The sequence below is a fragment of the Panulirus ornatus genome, chromosome 56, assembly GCF_036320965.1.
Source record: "Panulirus ornatus isolate Po-2019 chromosome 56, ASM3632096v1, whole genome shotgun sequence".
Taxonomy (NCBI): Eukaryota; Metazoa; Arthropoda; class Malacostraca; order Decapoda; family Palinuridae; genus Panulirus; species Panulirus ornatus.
In genome coordinates, this window is record NC_092279.1 from 8,007,035 (window position 1) to 8,027,543 (window position 20,509).

The 20,509-nt window shown below is 49.3% G+C and overlaps 1 protein-coding gene across 14 annotated transcripts in view; it reads left to right on the forward strand.

Annotated features, from left to right (window-relative positions):
* The window catches only part of Rdl (Resistant to dieldrin), a 386,180-nt gene that overhangs the window by 237,858 nt on the left and 127,813 nt on the right, over positions 1-20,509 (forward strand). For 11 of the 14 annotated variants that reach the window (XR_011716741.1, XM_071693703.1, XM_071693706.1 and 8 more), the window contains one exon: positions 16,840-16,907. Coding sequence is in view for 13 of the 14 variants with exons in the window: in XM_071693703.1 (XP_071549804.1) it covers positions 16,840-16,907 (68 nt within the window). In the remaining variant the exon portion in view is untranslated. Of the gene's footprint in view, positions 1-16,839; positions 16,908-19,624; positions 19,693-20,509 lie in introns of all 14 variants that reach the window. The other 3 variants (XM_071693712.1, XM_071693715.1, XM_071693710.1) reach the window with 1 other exon arrangement.

The following is a 20,509-nucleotide window of genomic DNA, read 5'->3' on the forward strand; positions in this document are numbered from 1 at the left end:
GGAGTTGAGTGGGAGGAGGTAGGAGTAAGTGTTGACGATCATCCGAGGTAATACAGGAGGAGGGGACGTGATCGAACGACAGTTTAACTCGATGGAGGTGACCAGAAGGGGTGCGTATCACGTGGAGAAGCAGGTGTGGACGAGGTGGATAGTGGAGGCGGTGGACGAGCGGCGCGAGAGCAGGGCTGCCGGGCAGGGCAGAGCTTGACCCCGCGTTGAACCCTTGCGCCAAAGGTCGGCAAGGAGGGGAGGGGAGAGGGGAGAGGGGAAGGGGGGAGGGGAGAGAAATCCCGGTGAATATTTCAAGGTCACCCAGATTAGCCGGCCAGCAAACACCATGAATAACTCAGGGCGGCTCCCCTGTCCCCTTGGTCAACAACTGGAGCAGGGAGGAGGCCGCAGGGGGGAGGAACCTCCCCCTCACACACCCCCTGCAGGAGGCGACTCAACACCTCTCTCTCTCTCTCTCTCTCTCTCTCTCTCTCTCTCTCTCTCTCTCTCTCTCTCTCTCTCTCTCTCTCTCTCTCTCTCCTGACCTGCAAGGCGCCTCTTGACCTCGTGTGACCTGCGGGTGCGGCCACATCTAAAGAGCCAGATGTTGGAGAATGCAAGGCCCGGGGACCACACATCCCCCCCCCCCCGCCACCCCCGAGTACCACACGTGTCCAGTGTCTGGAGTGGCGGGGAGAGGAGTGACGAAGTGGACGTGCTGGGGCGGGGTGGGGAGAGGAGTGACGAAGTGGACGTGCTGGGGTGGGGCGGGGAGAGGAGTGACGAAGTGGACGTGCTGGGGTGGGGCGGGGAGAGGAGTGACGAAGTGGACGTGCTGGGGTGGGGTGGGGAGAGGAGTGACGAAGTGGACGTGCTGGGGCGGGGTGGGGAGAGGAGTGACGAAGTGGACGTGCTGGGGTGGGGCGGGGAGAGGAGTGACGAAGTGGACGTGCTGGGGCGGGGCGGGGAGAGGAGTGACGAAGTGGACGTGCTGGGGTGGGGCGGGGAGAGGAGTGACGAAGTGGACGTGCTGGGGTGGGGCGGGGAGAGGAGTGACGAAGTTGACGTGCTGGGGTGGGGCGGGGAGAGGAGTGACGAAGTGGACGTGCTGGAGTGGGGTGGGGCGGGGAGAGGAGTGACGAAGTGGACGTGCTGGAGTGGGGTGGGGCGGGGAGAGGAGTGACGAAGTGGACGTGCTGGAGTGGGGTGGGGCGGGGAGAGGAGTGACGAAGTGGACGTGCTGGAGTGGGTGGGGCGGGGAGAGGAGTGACGAAGTGGACGTGCTGGAGTGGGGTGGGGCGGGGAGAGGAGTGACGAAGTGGACGTGCTGGGGTGGGGTGGGGCGGGGAGAGGAGTGACGAAGTGGACGTGCTGGGGTGGGGCGGGGAGAGGAGTGACGAAGTGGACGTGCTGGGGTGGGGTGGGGCGGGGAGAGGAGTGACGAAGTGGACGTGCTGGAGTGGGGTGGGGCGGGGAGAGGAGTGACGAAGTGGACGTGCTGGGGTGGGGTGGGGCGGGGAGAGGAGTGACGAAGTGGACGTGCTGGGGTGGGGTGGGGCGGGGAGAGGAGTGACGAAGTGGACGTGCTGGGGTGGGGCGGGGAGAGGAGTGACGAAGTGGACGTGCTGGAGTGGGGTGGGGCGGGGAGAGGAGTGACGAAGTGGACGTGCTGGGATGGGGTGGGGCGGGGAGAGGAGTGACGAAGTGGACGTGCTGGGGTGGGGTGGGGCGGGGAGAGGAGTGACGAAGTGGACGTGCTGGAGTGGGGTGGGGCGGGGAGAGGAGTGACGAAGTGGACGTGCTGGGGTGGGGTGGGGCGGGGAGAGGAGTGACGAAGTGGACGTGCTGGGGTGGGGTGGGGCGGGGAGAGGAGTGACGAAGTGGACGTGCTGGAGTGGGGTGGGGCGGGGAGAGGAGTGACGAAGTGGACGTGCTGGGGTGGGGTGGGGCGGGGAGAGGAGTGACGAAGTGGACGTGCTGGGGTGGGGCGGGGCGGGGAGAGGAGTGACGAAGTGGACGTGCTGGGGTGTGGTGGGGCGGGGAGAGGAGTGACGAAGTGGACGTGCTGGAGTCGGGCGGGGAGAGGAGTGACGAAGTGGACGTGCTGGGGCGGGGCGGGGAGAGGAGTGACGAAGTGGACGTGCTGGGGTGGGGTGGGGCGGGGAGAGGAGAGCTGGCGTGTGTGCTGGGTTAGTGACGGAGGACGTGGCCTGACCGCGTCACACTCGACCCCTCCATCACTAGGGGTCGTAACTACGTCTGAACACGTCACACGTATTACTCATGTACTGTACTGGTCTTGTACCTGAAGGTCAGGTCAAAGACCAAGCCATCCTACCTAAGGGTCGTGCTCAAGGGTCGTCCCGTCATGCTCAAGGGTCGTTCCGTCGTGCTCAAGGGTCGTCCCGTCATGCTCAAGGGTCGTTCCGTCGTGCTCAAGAGTCGTTCCGTCGTGCTCAAGGGTCGTTCCGTCATGCTCAAGGGTCGTTCCGTCGTGCTCAAGGGTCGTTCCGTCGTGCTCAAGGGTCGTACCATCGTGCTCAAGGGTCGTACCATCGTGCTCAAGGGTCGTACCATCGTACTCAAGGGTCGTTCCGTCGTGCTCAAGGGTCGTTCCGTCGTGCTCAAGGGTCGTACCATCGTACTCAAGGGTCGTTCCGTCGTGCTTCCGACGGCATGGCTTTAGCAGGGGGGGGGGGGGGTTACTGATACACAGGTGAGCCTGGGCGTGTGTGTGTTTGGGGGGGGGGGGGGGAGTCAGTGAGGGGTATGTCGGGGGGGGGGGGACTGAAGTGGTGAGTCGGTGGGGCAGGTGAGGTGTGTGGGGGCGGGGCGGGGCGGGGCGGGGCGGGGCGGTCGCCCCGGGGATCAGAGGGTTGAGGGAGGGGGGGGGGGAAGGAGGGGGTGTTTGCCTCGCGTGCAGATAATTTGGGTCAGCACGGACGAGCACGCTCCACCAAGCCAGCCACCAACACCTCGCCCACAACACTCCTCCAACACTTCACCACCTTCCTCACCAACCCCCTCTCCAGCCCCCTGCACTCCTCCAACACCTCGCCCACAGCACTCCTCCAACACTTCACCACCTTCCTCATCAACCCCCCCTCCAGCTCCCCTGCACTACTCCAACACCTCGCCCACAGCATTCCTCCAACGCTTCACCACCCCTGGCCCCCAGCACCACTACTCCAACACCTCGCCTTCTGCCCCCTCCCACCACCCCCCTTGCGGTACTCCAACACAGAAACTGCTCCAACACGTTTCAAAACCCAGCTGTAACATCTCCCCCAAAGCTTACGCAGTCCCGTCTACAACACTGATCCCCATCATTGCCTCCAACTCGTCTTCAGTTCCCCATCCCCCACCTCAGCTCCAACACTCCAACAGATCATAGTCAGCCTCCAACACTACCTTCATTACTCCAGGAACAACTCCCTCGCCTCGACAACACTGCTCCATCACCACTGGCAGTGTTGCTCCCTCCTTCCCGTAACACTGCTCCTCCACCTCAGTCAACACATCTCCAACAACCCTGGGAATACAGCTCCAACACCTTCAACACTGGTGCAACATCTCCGACATTACAACTGCAACGTCTTCCTCAACATAACTCCAACACCTTCTTCAACATTAATTCACCACTTTCCCCAGCACTGCTCCAGCACTTTCTTTAACACTGCTCAAACACCTTCTGCTTCATTGCTTCAGCACTGCTCCAACACCTCCCCCAACACTACTACAACATCTTCAGCATTGCTCCAACACCTCCCCCAACACTACTACAACATCTTCAGCATTGCTCCAACACCTCCCCAACACTACTACATCACCTCCAGTACTGTTCCAACACCATCCCCAACACTACTACAACATTTTCAGTACTGCTCCAACGCCTTCCCCAACACTACTACAACATCTTCAGCATTGCTCCAACACCTTCCCCAACACTACTACAACATCTTTAGCACTGCTCCAACACCTTCCCCAACACTACTACAACTTCTTCAGCACTGCTCCAACACCTTCCCCAACACTACTACAACATCAGCACTGCTCCAACACCTTCCACAACACTACTACAACATCTTCAGCACTGCTCCAACACCTTCCCCAACATTACTACAACATCTTCAGTACTGCTCCAACACCTTCGCCAACACTACTACAACATCTTCAGCACTGCTCCAACACCTTCCCCAACATTACTACAACATCTTCAGCACTGCTCCAACACCTTCCCCAACATTACTACAACATCTTCAGCACTGCTTCGATGCTTTTTGTGCTCTTTATCACCACTGCAATACCACTGGAAACACTGCTGCAACACCTTTCCCAACACTACCCCAGCACCTTCCCCAACACTGCCCCAACAAATTTCCCCAGAACTGCTCCAACACAGGTCACCAAGTTCCGACGACTTGCTCAGCCCTCTTCCAATACCTTCTTCAACACTGCTCCAGCACCTTCCTAAACACAACTTCAACATCTCGGGCAGCACTGCTCCAACACCTTCCCCAACATTGCTCCAACACCTCCCCAATACTGCTCCAACACCTTCCCCCCAGCAATGCTCAGTTGGCATTAGACATAGGGCAGTTTGTCACCACAGAACCCCCTTCCCACACTTCCCCCACCCCCACACATTGCCCAACACACTGCCCACAAAATCCTCACACTGCCCACACACAGCCCCCCCACTACGAACACAGCCCCCACACTACGAACACAGCCTCAAACACTACCAACACACAGCCCCAAATACTACCCACACACGGGTTCCCACACTGCCCACACAGTCCACACACAACCTCCTCACTGCCCACACACACGCAGCCCCCCCCCCTCCCCCTCACCGTCGGCCTGGTGTTGCCCCCCCCGCTCTCCACATCCATCCATCCATCATCCCCCCACACGCGCCTGCCCATCACCCCCCACACACACACACAAGCCCTAAACCCCGGATTGTATCATGATGCATTTGTCCGTAAAACCTCGCTTGCAGCGTCACTGCTTCAACCCCCCTAAACCTCCCCTACCCACTCACCAACCCTTCCATCCCCCCTTCCACCACCACCACAACACCCCATTCCCCTTCCCACCGCCTCCCACAACCCCACCATCGTTACCACCGCCTCCCACAACCCCACCATCGTTACCACCGCCTCCCACAACCCCACCATCGTTACCACCGCCTCCCACAACCCCACCATCGTTACCACCGCCTCCCACAACCCCACCATCGTTACCACCGCCTCCCACAACCCCACCATCGTTACCACCGCCTCCCACAACCCCACCATCGTCACCACAACCCCACCATCGTCACCACAACCCCACCATCGTCACCACAACCCCACCATCGTCACCACAACCCCACCATCGTCACCACAACCCCACCATCGTCACCACAACCCCACTTTATCCACCTCTCGTGTTCTCAGACTTTACACATGAAAAATAACATTTGTAAGTATCCGTGAATAACCTTTGAGATAGTAATTGCACGTAAATGTAAATTAGTATGAATGTAAATGAATATGACATTTGTAATGCTTATCAGGAGGTTGAAAATACATGCAAGTGTGTCGTGTGTTTTTGGAGTAAATAGCTAACGTGGTACATTTACTGTAAATGTATGTAAATCACCCAGATCTCGTGAGCAGATACCGCTCACTCATTAACTATCGCTAAGGACCTACGTCAGTGTACTGCTATAAGTAGCAGCGAATCGTAGTTATGAAAGATAATTCACGATTAGATTGAATTGAGGTAAATTCTAAGACCATGATTACGTCATAGGTCTATATATATATATATATATATATATATATATATATATATATATATATATATATATATATATATATTAAGCGTGACAACATAACGCTGTGGTAATGTTGGTGACGTTGTGTTTTGATAACGTAGCCAGGCAATGAGTGATGAAACGAAGATTCGTATATTATGGCTAAGAAAACTAATATTTGACTGAAAGCTTGTTATTATTATTATTATTATTATTATTATTATTGATTCGAGAGAGCTTGACCCTTATGGTCAATTATAAGTGAGTGTTTGTGTGTGTGTGTGTGTGTGTGTGTCTGTGTGTGTCTGTGCTTGGAGGAGGGGGTCGAGTGCGTTCTTGCAAGTGTGTTGGTGCGTGTTAGTGAGTGCGGGAGCCCTAGAGTGCATGGTGGGGTGGGGAGGGATTGTGGTGGGGGGGGGGTTGTTGCCTTTGGGGGGGGTAGGGTGCTGGAGGTTCCTGGCTCGTATGATAACTTTCGACATATCTCCCACGTTTACTTACCTCCACTACTTTCCCCAGACCCGATGAAGATACTCGTGCAAGGAAACGTAGATAATATTATCACTACGGAAAGTTTTGATGTTTGTGGATGTATTTAAGAAACGAAATATGGTGGAAACGCGATGGTGTCAGGCGGCGTGTGGCAGCCGTGTGTTGTGGCATGCAGGGTAGAGTCGCTATTGATCATGCCAGAGGACGTGCCTCCACTCGCTTACCGCCTTCGCCATGCAAAGACCCGTGCTGGCTAGGGCCTGCCTGCGTCGGCACCACACTCAGGTCATATACCATGACTGCTCCGGCAACGTCATGTTTGAAAGCCTCAGACGAGATGGGAGGAGGCTTTTGGGAGCTGAAACTTGGCTGGGGGGTTTTTTTTTACTCTCGATTCAAAATTTACGTTCAAGGCGATCGTAAAGATCTATGGTCAGATCTCGTCGTAAGCACAACAGTAACACAGTTAGGTTGAGGACTTAAAAAAAGATAATAAGGTTTCCCAGGGACCACAGCAAGGAAGAATAATGAGCCATATTTAAAGATCAAGATTGTCACGTAATTAAAGCGTAGGTAGGTTGGTGCGCGAAGACTTCGTTGTCGCCAGTTATGGTTCTGTTGTGGCGCTTTCATGGCCTCTGTGGCAAAGGACAGTCAAGGTTGTCCAACGAGAGAGGAAACAGGATGGCAGCGAGTCTTATTATAGCGAGGTCGACCAGGTGGAAGACAGGGTCTTAGAGAGGTTGGCCAGAAAAGACTTCGAGGTTATTGTGTGGTAAACCAGAAAGGAAGACTTCGAGTCTTATTGCCAGGTAGACCAGAATGGAAGACTTTGAGTGTAATGCTTGTGAGGTAGACCAGAATGGAAGACTTCTAGTCTTATAATGAGCCATTAAGCTCACAACGGAAGACTAGGATGAACCAGACCATAGAGAAAGATCCTGATTATTATAGAGGGAAAGAGGGAGTTTGAACCTGAGTATGACTGAGGGTGTATATGACAGCCTTTGATGAATCTTTATACCCAGGGAGGAGAAGGGAGAGAACCCACACACCCACACTCGTGTGACGCTGCCACACAGGATAGTGAGTTGTTTATCTAAACCTGATGCCTACGGAACGAGAAAGTACCAGCCTTTATGTTCCTTTTGGTTAATGGAGGCAAAGAGAATTATGTAATTGGTCCATTCACGGTCCTTATACATAGTCTATGTAGCTATGTTGATACGGGTTTATTAGTGTGAAAGTCGTGGATGAGTGGAAGGTTTAACAAGTTTCCAGAAGATACCGATTTTGTTCGTCCTTGTTAAAGCAAACTGTCCGACCAGGTGGGGAGGCTGACCTTTGACCTTAAGCTAGACTTGCTGTTGCCAGAAAAGGTTTATTCACAGGTTGGAATCCCTGTGGTTATTTAACGATGTGAAGTGATGGTATTGTTGATCTGTTCCTGATCATGGAGCAGAGGTTGGATTTGCTTTATACGTGCGGTGGCTTCGTGTAATCTAATGAGCCAGACAGTAGTAGTCAGTCACTCGGAAAGTGCTCATCAGAAGTTAATTATGTTGAAGTTTGGCCACTCGGAAGTTATGACGACGGCAAGTGATATCCATGGATGATGGACCTGGTTAGATCACACGCAACCCATGCAGAAGTTGGCCTCTCAGAAACACAGACACCCTGATTACGGTGAACCACCACAAGTCTAGCCAGTGGGGAGGTCATACCAGGCGTGGCCGCCGATCAGAGAAGAGATAGCCTCCCCCACTGGAGTCCACCACTGAAGCTCACCACTGGAGCCCCACCCCCCCACCGTTGCTGCCTGGAAAGGTCAGAGGTGAAAGAGTTCTGAACCTGGAATTCAGTCCTGGGAGACCCGAAGGCCTCTCTCCTCACGCCCCGTTCATCTTCAGGTGCCGCTGACCCAGAGCTGGAACCTTGTGGTGGACACCTGGAATCCACGATAGTCCAGGTACTCTGAAGGGAACGGTCTGGGGGAAGAAACCCTCAGCTGGAAGCAGATCCGGGGATTCATCCAGCCAAGGGAGGGAATAATCCCTCAACTGGAAGTAAATACGGAAGGATTGATCTCTGAACTGGAAGTAAATAGGATAAATCATCCTTTGAAGGGAAGGGAGAAGTACTCAGCAAACCAATGAGATCCTCCTGTAAGGGGCGGGATTAATCCCCAAATTGGAGGGAAATCGCTGTAATCCTCCCGCAAGGGGCGGGATTAATCCCCAAATGGGAGGTAAATCGCGATAATCCTGTAAGGGGAGGGAATAATCCCAAAATTGGAGGTGAATTGCTGTAATCCTCTTGCAAGGGGCGGGATTAATCCCCAAATGGGAGGTAAATCGCGATAATCCTGTAAGGGGAGGGAATAATCCCCAAATTGGAGGTGAATCGCTGTAATCCTCCTGCAAGGGGCGGGAATAATCCCAAAATTGGAGGTGAATTGCTGTAATCCTCCTGCAAGGGGCGGGAATAATCCCTAAATAGGAGGTAAATCGCGGTAATCTTCCTGTAAGGGGAGAGAATAATCCCCAAATTGGAGGTAAATCGCGGTAATCCTCCTGCAAGGGGCGGGAATATACCACACTTTGGAAGTAAATTGAGGAATTCACCCTTCAAGTTATTTTTTCTTTCCACAAAATAAAGTCACAAATTGGCGCCAAAGCGGTCGTCAAGTTGGGGCCAGAGCGGGTTTCTTAGTCAGAGTTGGGTCCAATTTAGGGCTAGAATAGCCCCCAACCCCCTCCTCAAGTTAGGGTCAGGGTATTGTATGTATAAGGGTTGAGACTGTGTGCGAGTTAGAGGTAAACGACTCTCCAGGGAAGAGCCGAAGCATTCCCCACGTCCAGGGTGGAATTAAGAGACAGAGCGACCACAGGTTTCGCGAGGAATCTATTTGAAATCAAAAGCTGAAGCACTTCTCAGTTTAGAGAGAGAGAGAGAGAGAGAGAGAGAGAGAGAGAGAGAGGGGGGGAGGGGGGATATATGAACGACGAAGGTGTCGCATCAGATGTCATTAGAACCATACTTAGCATCGTATTGCCTCCAGAAATACATCTCCTTTACGTGTAGGTCTGCAGAAGCGCCATTTCCCATTGAGAGCACAGTATACTGGCCTTAGCTAGTGATGTTTACTGTCAGCTATTGACCATCACGTCAGCGGCTTCAACGCTGGACGGCGTTGTAACCACGAGGTGTGAAGGCAAGTATTGAGAGAGAGAGCTTCGAATCCTGGCTCTCCCTCCTCGTACCTGATGAATTCGCTTCTATTCTGTTCCCGAAGTGGCTGTTGTGAGTGTGATGGGTAATTGTGATGATGATGGTTGTATAGTCGACCGCTGGAGTTCTGGGTTTTGGGAGTGAGTTGAGGAACACAAGAAGAGGAAGGTGAGTCGAGGGGGGAGGAGGAACCTCGAGGTGTTCCTTTGTGTTTCTTTGAAGGTTTGAGTATCAAACGACCTGGACTATGGTGAGAACGTGTTCCTTCCCACATGATGTATAAGGCGAAAGAAAACAAGATGTGAGAATGTAAAGACGAGAAGAAAAAAAAGGAAGAATAATGGGAAAGACAGAAGAAAACGGACGGAAAACGGACAGTTGACTGCAAATAATTGAACCTAGCCATTTAAGGGTCAGGTCATAGTGATGCCATTTATAACCAGCGGTTATACCGTCGTGCTTAAAGGGTTGTACCGTCGTGCTTAAAGGGTTGTACCGTCGTGGTTAAGGGTTGTACCGTCGTGCTTAAAGGGTTGTACCGTCGTGGTTAAAGGGTTGTACCGTCGTGGTTAAAGGGTTGTACCGTCGTGGTTAAAGGGTTGACCGTCGTGGTTAAGGGTTGTACCGTCGTGGTTAAAGGGAATTCACCATTGTGCCGAAAGAGGCAGAGGGTTGACTTTGTAACTCGATAAATGTTGTTATAGTTATAAAGTGAAAAGCTAATATTTCATAAAAGTTGTCAGTACAATTTTGTATCAGACTTAAACTCTTCGTTTAAGGTTGTCGTGGGAAAGGATTTTTTGAGTTTGCCTGTAGTAGATGATGATGTGTGTTCGTGTCTTGTAACGTGTGGTGGCGTGGGAGCGCTCACCACCCTAGCAGTCTTACGTAAACCATCCTCCACCTGCAGGAGTCTGGGAGGACAGCCCGAGGAAGTAATCCCCTCCCCGTATCCTACTGACCCACTTCCCTGGGGTTGATCCACCCCCCCCCCCCCACCCCGCAAACCGTGGCGCTACCCCCGGGGGTGTGGTGGTGGTGGAGTGGTGGTGGTGGCCGGAGTTGAAGGTGATGACCCCCCAAGAAGTGGTCGTCCACTCTTCTTGACTGGGTGGTAGACACCAAACGATAGACTAAGCCATTGTCGTCACTGGTATTTAGCCCCTCCCTCCCAAAAAAAAGGTCACCTTCGTACGTGGGTGGGTCATCTGACCTTGTGGGAGCTCCGAGTCATCACAGTGCCAAGCCATGTCGTCTGTAAGGAGTCGTTTCCGAGCTGTTTTATACCCGTGATTGAACCTTAAGAGAGCCGCCGTCGCCTCTGCTGCTGCTGCTGGTGCAGAGTTTCTGGAGGCCGAGTGAGTGTGTCTCGCTGGCCGGTATCGACTAACGGCCATGAAAGATTGAACAGCTGGACGATACTGAAGCACTCCAGGTCGTCTTGGCTGGAAGCCCTGGAACATGCACCTCCACCACCCCGTGACCTTCTTACCTTCTTCAGTGAGATTCCTTCTTATATTGAAGGTTGATATATATATATATATATATATATATATATATATATATATATATATATATATATATATATATATATATATATTATATATTCGAAAACCTTCTTCATTCATCGAGTTGGAAACCATTCAGTGGATAATCTTCAGCTCTCTCTCTCTCTCTCTCTCTCTCTCTCTCTCTCTCTCTCTCTCTCTCATAATGGGGTCCGTAAAGGGATGATCCATTATAGACCTGCGATGTGGGTCATTGAGGTATGGAAGAAGAAGCCCGGGATGTTTAATGTGATCTGAAACAGATTCATTCATTATTCGGAACACTCCAGTGGATGTTCGCGAGATCCCTGGATCATGTTATTGAGAAGAGAGTCATTGTTAAGTCGGAAGAATGAGATGTTTTAAGAGCATTGATACGAAGGTGATTGAAGATTCAGAAGGTCAAGTATAAGATCAAAGTAGGCTGAATTATTTGGTGTGGGTGTAGTTCGTCTGCGGGTTCGAAGCAGAAGCTCGGAACTTTATGATCTTCCTTGAACCGCGATGGTTATTTTTCCTCGAGATTTATACTCTTATGTTCTTACAGGTTTACTGCTTGTTATCCCACGTGGTTAGTCCTTATTTTCGCGCCCAAATTACTGCTTATTCATCTAAGATTTTACTCGGGTTATGTTCACCCTGAGAATTTCATGAGAATAAGATGAGGTATTAAAGCCACAGGAATTGTACTTTTCACATATTCTTAATTACATTAAATCTTGTAGATTTCTTTGAAGTTGATCACAACATTTCTTAATGTTTAATTATTTTTAGGCATTGAAGGATAGCCTTTGGTCCTTGATCACGCGAACAGATAATTGGTCTAATTAAATATAATTTTGTAGAGATAATCTTAACTGGAAGAGATTGGCAGTTCACGAGATCCTAAAAACAAAAGTCCTGGCCTTTGTTGACCTATGTTGGCCTTGGTAACAACCACAAGTCTATCTTAACTACAACTGACCCCAGTTAACTACCACTGGCGTCGCTTAACGACCTCAGGCCTCGCTTGTCAACCTCTGGCCTCGCTGAACAACCTCCGGCCTCGCTTAACAACCTGTGACCTCGCTTAACAACCTCTGGCCTCGCTTAACAACCTGTGACCTCGGTTAAACAGGCTTATCCATCCGTTCTGGCGGGGTGTGGGGGTACAGTACGTCATCAGGGGGGGTTAGCATCCTTATCATTGTTACCGAGTACCAGATTCTGATTTCGAACGCACGTCCTTTGTTCGCGCAATTTGGCCTAACCTGGCGTAACCTAACCTAGCGTAACCTAACCTAGCGTAACCTAACCTAGCGTAACCTAACCTAACCTAACCTAACCTGGCGTAACCTAACCTAACCTAACCTAACCTAACCTAGCGTAACCTAACCTAGCGTAACCTAACCTAACCTAACCTAACCTAGCGTAACCTGGCGTAACCTAACCTAACCTAACCTAGCGTAACCTGGCGTAACCTAACCTAACCTAACCTAGCGTAACCTGGCGTAGCACGGCGGCGTCTCGTCCCGCTCTTCCTTCAAACATCCGGTGGGTTTGATGGTGTGTGAACATTAGTGGGCCAAGTATTGGGAGGGATAAGGCCTAAGTGGTCTGTCCAGCGATCCTTGCTGAACACGAGAGAGAGAAACACAGACAGGTAGACAGGTGAACAGAGCGTCAAACACAGACACAGGTGGACAGAACGAGAGACGTAGGTGCAAACAGGTTATGATTAGCAGAAGCCCAGGTGCAAACAGGTTATCATTAGCAGAAGCACAGGTGCAAACAGGTCATCATTAGCAGAAGCACAGGTGCAAACAGGTCATCATTAGCAGAAGCACAGGTGCAAACAGGTCATCATTAGCAGAAGCACAGGTGCAAACAGGTCATCATTAGCAGAAGCACAGGTGCAAACAGGTCATTATTAGCAGAAGCCCAGGTGCAAACAGGTCATAATTAGGAGAAGCACAGGTGCAAACAGGTCATGATTAGCAGAAGCACAGGTGCAAACAGGTTATTATGAGGAGCACAGGTGCAAACAGGTCATCATTAGCAGAAGCCCAGGTGCATACAGGTCATCATTAGCAGAAGCACAGGTGCAAACAGGTCATCATTAGCAGAAGCACAGGTGCAAACAGGTCATTATTAGCAGAAGCCCAGGTGCAAACAGGTCATCATTAGCAGAAGCACAGGTGCAAACAGGTCATCATTAGCAGAAACATAGACAGGGAAACGTTGTGGGCACTGTGACCAGACGGTGAACGCAGTGACAGAGGTGAAATACAGATGAAAACAGTGAAAAAAAAATACAGACAGATTTTTGAGGGTAAACAATGAGGAGCACAAACAGGGTGCAAACACGTCAGCATTGTGAGGTAGCTGAACTGGTGTGAATACGTAAAGAAATGTAGATCGAAAGATGAACAGAGGAGGTGAACACTAGATGAACACCAGATGAACACTTGGATGTGAACACCAGGATGTGAACGCTAGATGGTGAACACTAGGCTGTGAACACTAGGTGGTGAACACCAGGATGTGAACACTAGGTGGTGAACACCAGGATGTGAACACTAGATTAACGCTAGGAGGTGAACACCAGGAGGTGAATCTTAGGTGGTGAACACGAGGTGAACACCAGGTGGTGAACACTAGGAGGTGAACACTAGGTGGTGAACACTAGGAGGTGAACACTATGTGGTGAACACGAGGAGGTGAACTCTAGGTGGTGAACACTAGAAGGCAAACACCAGGATGTGAACACTAGGAGGTGAACACTATGTGGTGAACACGAGGAGGTGAACACTAGAAGGCAAACACCAGGATGTGCACATTAGAAGGTAAACACCAGGAGATGAACACGAGGTGGTGAACACCAGGATGTAAACACTAGGTGATGAACACCAGGATGTGAACACTAGGTGATGAACACCAGGATGTAAACACTAGGTGATGAACACCAGGATGTGAACACTAGGTGATGAACACCAGGATGTAAACACTAGGTGATGAACACCAGGATGTGAACAGAGGGAGAGGTTCCCTCGGGGGGTCACATCGCTCCTTCATATTTGTTCATCCATCGCAGAGCTTGTAGATGTAGATAAGCCGCTACACACACACACACACACACACACACACACACACACACACACACACACACACAGTGGCCCTTCTTTCTACCTAACCACGACTGGCGAACCAAAATCCTGGAGGCAGAAAACAAAAACAAAAGAGAGATGATTTTCTTTCTTCATTTATGCCGTTGGGATTTTGGTCATGATTTAATCTAGATGTTTGAGCGAAAGCCACTGCGCATGACCGTATCATGACGGTGCTGCAGCTGTCACGTCTCTCAAACTGTATGACGTCACGGCAGTAGAACGGAATGGTTGTTCGGAGGCGTCTGCTCGTTTATGTGAGATGCCCACTTCACTTGGCTGTTGTTAATCAAGTAAGTAACTACCTGGTAGTAAATATTATTATTTATATGCATTTATCTATGACTTAACATATGTATGCCAAGAATTACTCATATTTCTCTATATAATCCATCCTATGTATTTTTTTCCCCCTTCAGCATATTATTAGGTTTAGGATTATGTATTTAGGTTAACATTGGTCAAAGGTGTTTAACATTCATCTAGTGACATGGAGTCGTGTTTCTAGGACAAGGAAGACAAGCATGTGTACTTTATTTTCATACTGTTCCACCTGTGTATGTGTGTGTGTGTGTGTGTATGTTGTATGTACTGTACGTGTGTGTGTGTGTTGATAATTACCATGTGTTCAGACGTAAGGAGACTTCCCTGTGTTAATTGTTAATTTGTTAATTGATGCGTTTCATACTGATTGGTCATTAATACTGGTATGTACCAGTGTGACACAACAGTACATATATATGTATATATATATATATATATATATATATATATATATATATATATATATATATATATATATATATATATATATATATATATATATATACACTCACCACACCCGCTCGTGCTGACCTGGTCAAGATCAACAGAAATGTGTTATTGTATCATCATTGTCATATAATCATTGGTCTATAATCACCATCATCATCATCATCATATTAATCATCACCATTATCATGTGACCTCACCACATCCATTGGTCATGCTCACCATCATCACCTTCGCCTCCTCACCTTCATCACCCTACACAGCGTTCTTCAGAACCTATCACTTTCTCCTACCAAAAAAAAAAAAACCAACAACCCAAAAAAAAAAACAGTGGAACGTCCCTCGGTTTAATCTTCTCCCCCCTGCCCCCCCTGCCCCCCCCCCTCCCCCCCCCCGCTGCTGCCGCCAGAGATCTCTCATCGTTCAGTCCCCCTCCCCTCCCCTCACCCCTCCCCTCCCCTCCCCTCCCCCCTGAATCAGGGGGAGGGAGGCAAGGGGAGGTAACGAACGAGCCGTCGTGAAGCGTGTTTCTCCCCCGCCACGCCCCCCATCTCCCCACACGAATCCCCACGAAATTCGTCTGTCCATTATTCATTCCCCTCCACCACCCCCACCACACGTCCCTCTCCTCCTCCAGGAGGTTTTACGGATCTTTGCCGTGTGGATCGTCCGTGTGGATCTTTGCCGTGTGGATCGTCCGTGTGGATCTTTGCCGTGTGGATCGTCCGTGTGGATCTTTGCCGTGTGGATCGTCCGTGTGGATCTTTGCCGTGTGATTTCTCAACGTTTAATCTGCAGCAGATCACGTGGTACCAGGTGGCACGTCATGTGGATAAAGTAAACTTTGGGAGATGTGTAAACCCAGTAGAATACCATGATCCACGGCTAGTAATGATACAGTACATATAAATATATTCTTCACTCAATTTATCATGAGATATAGAATCTAAAGTCTCTGTCTGACCTCTTTATATTCACGTATATCTATAAAAATCTATATGTTCTCAGATCCACTCAGACCTTAAACCAAAGTATGTTTACACCTTGGTATAAAATATAGCTTTTCAAAGGATTTCTCCCTCTAACAAGTGAAACAGATATATATATATATATATATATATATATATATATATATATATATATATATATATATATATATATATATATATATATATAATCGTAATAGTACCTTCAAAATTTCCTGATCTTGAAGTTTACGAAACTGGTTCAGTAATAGAGATTTAAAAAGATGAGGTAATGTTTCGCTTATCAGTTTTCACAGTACTGGTCCGGTTTATATTATAAAGTAATATAAGTTTTCTAAGAACTTCATTTTATGCAGTAGAAGTTCGAAATTATTTCTGGTTTAGTTAACTAAGATGACAAAGTTCTTAAGTTTTATCATTGTAACAAAGTTATGGCTGTATTGGATCACACAGTTCCCAACCTAACCCACCTGTGATAGTTAAATGACTCTCAAAAACCAAAAAGAAAAACATCAAATAATTACCAAATACGTTCAATCGAATTCATTAAACTCTGGCTCAGTCGGATGTCAAAATCAAACGTCTAAATACTTTGACAAAAGTTCATGTCAAACAGTGAATATACTCTTATGTACAGAGAGAGCCGCACACACACACACACACAAAACCTGGGGGTCACGTTGTGTTGGTGATGACCACCTGTATCATCAGTGTGTGTGTGTGTGTGTGTGTGTGTGTGTGTGCGTGACCTCCCCCTCCCTCCCCCAGTGTCAGAGAGGTGAACGTTCCACTGTTAAACCATTAACCAATGTATGCCGTGTGTTGCCTTGTTGTCGCTGAAGCGGGGCCGATGCCGTCTGTCTTTGCAGAATCGCACGTGGACGTCGGTATAACGATGCATATTCTCAGTATTAGCTCGCTCTCTGAAGTTCAAATGGTACATACATGTGCTCTCCTCGTTCTCGCGCCTCTAAGTACCACTAGTAAGGCCGTAGAGTTAAGGTCTAGGTCGAGCTAGCCCAGCGGAGAGGTCTCTGGTACAGTGGCCGCAAGTTTTCCTTTTTTTTTTGTTGTTGTTTGTGAGTGTTGTATGTTGTTGTTGCTCTTGCGCGGGGGACGCCGGTAGTGAAGCATTGTCGTCCCCCAGCAAGTGGTCCTCGGCCTAGCTTACTGGCACACTTTTTAGTTTGTTTTTCAAGTGTTCAGTTTGTAAATAAGGGTAAGCCAGGTCGAGGATGAGGAAAGGAAAAAGAGATCTATGGTCACTACCGAACTGATTATCTTGCACCTTGGAGTGTCAGCTGGGTGCCTGGGTGGCCCTCGATGCTGACAGTGGCTTGGGTGCCGCCCAGGAAAGCCAGAGACGAGTTTCCAAATGGCAACAGAAAAAAAGAAAAAGTTAGAAAAAAAAAGAAAAACTTGTCAGCCTCAGAAGGGGAGATCACAGTGTGCTCTTAGGATACGGCGCCTCACCCTAGCCATCCTTCGGCCCTGGATTCCTCCTTCCAGATCTGTCCGGCCGAGTCCTGCTCGCTAGCCGACTGACAAGGACGCGAAGGGCGTCGCAACGTTTGTCCTGCGGGGCCGGGTGGCTGGCTGCTTCTTGGCAAACGGGAGACGCGGCCTTCAGTCCTTAAAGTCTGGATTCAAAGACGTCTCAGAGCCATTTACCCGCACGAGGGTAAATACTGTGCTCACTTTGAGTCCAGACTTAACTGAGTTTGTTCATGTGATGCAGAAACATCTTTAGAAGTAACTATTAACACTGCTACTGGAAAGGTTCTCCACATTTCAGAAGTGTTTTTCTTTATGTGTGTGTCATAACTCCAACCCACGTTACTACTCGTGATTCATTCAAGGCTTTTACAGCAGTTCCATTTCAACTAGATTTTGAGATCTGTGTTGTTCTTAATAGCATGTCTTATTCCAGTGAAGTAAAGTTCTAGCAAATCATGGCAAAGTCCAGGATGTTTCTGCTATTTCTTATGGACAGAAAGTACAGAGTCGGTTCGCTTTAACTGTGGCAGCCCTAATGTTAGACTGATCACTATTTTAAGACGTATTTCAAGTCCTTAATATAAAATCCTTCTCCAACAGCTGTATGAAAATATCCTTAAATGAGGAGAGAAAAGAAAGGCTCTTGATCTGATTTTAACACAGCCTTTCTCTCTCAGGTTATTGATTTGAATTGCAAGCACGCAGACCAACCAACCCTCACATCTTCCAAGCATCCTTCTGGTAGTGGAGACTTCCCATGTAGTCTATGTCATTTTAAACAACCTTCTCTTCTTGGCCTGAACCAAACTGTGTCAGCCCCATAAACCAGATTCCTTTCCCTGCCTATTTTAAAATCCCCCTGCGTCAGCTCTTAAAACCAGTACTTTGTTTTACGTGATCGTGTCTTAACCAGACCCTCACTCCTCGACGTACTTCAGAAGCAGTTCCTCCCTCTGCCATCCTCTGCCTCCCTCCTCTTCTGATCCAGCTCTTAAGTTTGCTTACCCTGTTTCCGTAAAGTAAATCCTCTTGGCTTAGTCTTTTGCCACTCTTAACTTGTCCATTTTGTAAGTCTTTCTTGGCCTCCTGACATAGTCTCTTGCTTCTATTTGCCCCCCAAACCCCACGTCTCCCAGGTCTGCGTCTGTCTTGAGCCCACGCCCCTAAAACTTTGCATCCATTGTAATATTTTCTAAACCTACTTTTGTTGCACATTGCTTTTGGCAGTCGATTGCAAGATATTTAGTGCTTCTTATAATGCATTTATTGTACAGGTAAGGAAAACGGCTTGTTCCCCCTTAACTCCCTGAGAATTGTGCATCATCCAGTTTTGTATTGATTTAGCTGCCCATACCCCATAGCTGAGTTTAGCTGCCCATACCTTACAGCTAATTCTAGCTACCTAAACCCAAGAGCTAAGTTTTTTATTCCATTCTGACTTTGACAGTCTCATTTGAAAGTCTTTTGTTTTGCTTGATTGCCTGATTCTCTTTGCTTGTCTGAACCCTCCATGCTTTAACGCGAGGAGACATGCAATAGTAGCTAGTGTGCCTTTTGATCGTATTTAGAATTCTGAATAGTTGTTTATCTGAGCTGGCTTGTAGATTTCTTTTTTAACTTTTCGTCATATTATTATTATTATATATATAGATATATTTCATTAAGGGTTCAGAACTTTATTTCATCATTTTTTTTTTCGTCTCTTTCCCCACCCATCGAGCCTGTGTGCCTGCAATGCGCTACCGTACAGACAAGTGAACCGCTCTGTACCACACCTGTGGTGCACCGAGGGAAGCCCTCAATGGTGTGTGTGGATGGCTGGGCCCACAGTGCCTAAGACCGGGACTTGGGCGCATCCTTTAAGTGTACCATGAGATGTGGGGCGGCACGTTTTAGGATACCCCCCCCCCCCACACACCCCTTCAAAAAACTAAAGATTCAAAGCTTCTCAGGAGTGAGTATGTCCCTCCCCGCCCTCCTGCAGGAGGTTCGGTAGTAGGAGACTCAAGCCCGGTCCACTGCTGCGGGGCCCACCAGCCACACATATCTGCCAGGTGTCCTTCCATCGGTCGCCATATTTTTTTTTTTTTTTTAATTCCTTGTACAGCATTTACCTTAGTAACTCTAGCGTTGTTTGTATGGGTTGTTTCTTTACAGGTTCTCCAGTGATTGTCGGGGTTACGATGCACATTCTGAGTATCAGCTCAGTTTCTGAAGTGCTCATGGTACTAAGCCTTACACACCATATTACCATAATATAATATGTGGCGACCATGCAGTGTCCGTCTTGTACTTGAAACCCCCCCACCCCCACCCTGTCACATGCACACTGGCTCATCATCCTGGAGACTGACCGCCATACACTCGTGTGTCTTCTCTTGCCACAGTGATGATCATCATGATAACGATAACCTTGTTAATCTGGTCCTTTATCACCTGCATGACTCTGTGTGCACGAGCTCAGGACCAGGAGAGATAGGGAGAGACACACACGGACTCTGCCGCTGCTCCCGGTGTGTGCACAGGTCTTGCATCATACGACAGTTCAAAGAGGTGTTTTGTGTCCACCTCCTGGATGAGGCATGTCCTCACACTGATGATCATTTCTCCTCATGATTGTAACCGCATCATTAAGATCATGTCAGATGAAGCCCCCGGGAGGTAAGGGCGCCCCGTCCTGCCTACCGGGAGCTGGTCACGCCCGTACTGGGGGTCGGTCCGTGAACGGATGATCCTGAGCCAAGTCTGCAAATCCCAGCATCATTTTTTGTGCTTTGACCAAGTCCAAGTCAACTGCAACCCGCCCCCCTTCCTGGCCACCCACCACCACCACCACTATGAACCCCCCACCACCACCACCACCAACTACCACCACCACTACCACCGCCACCACCACCACCACAACAAGAACCACCACTACGTCACCATCAGTACCACAGCCGCCACTCTAACACCGCCCACGCCCCTCCAACACAACGTCCCATACCTGTTAAATCCGCTTGATTAGGTGGGTGTGGCTTCACCCTAGCCACAGCACCTGAC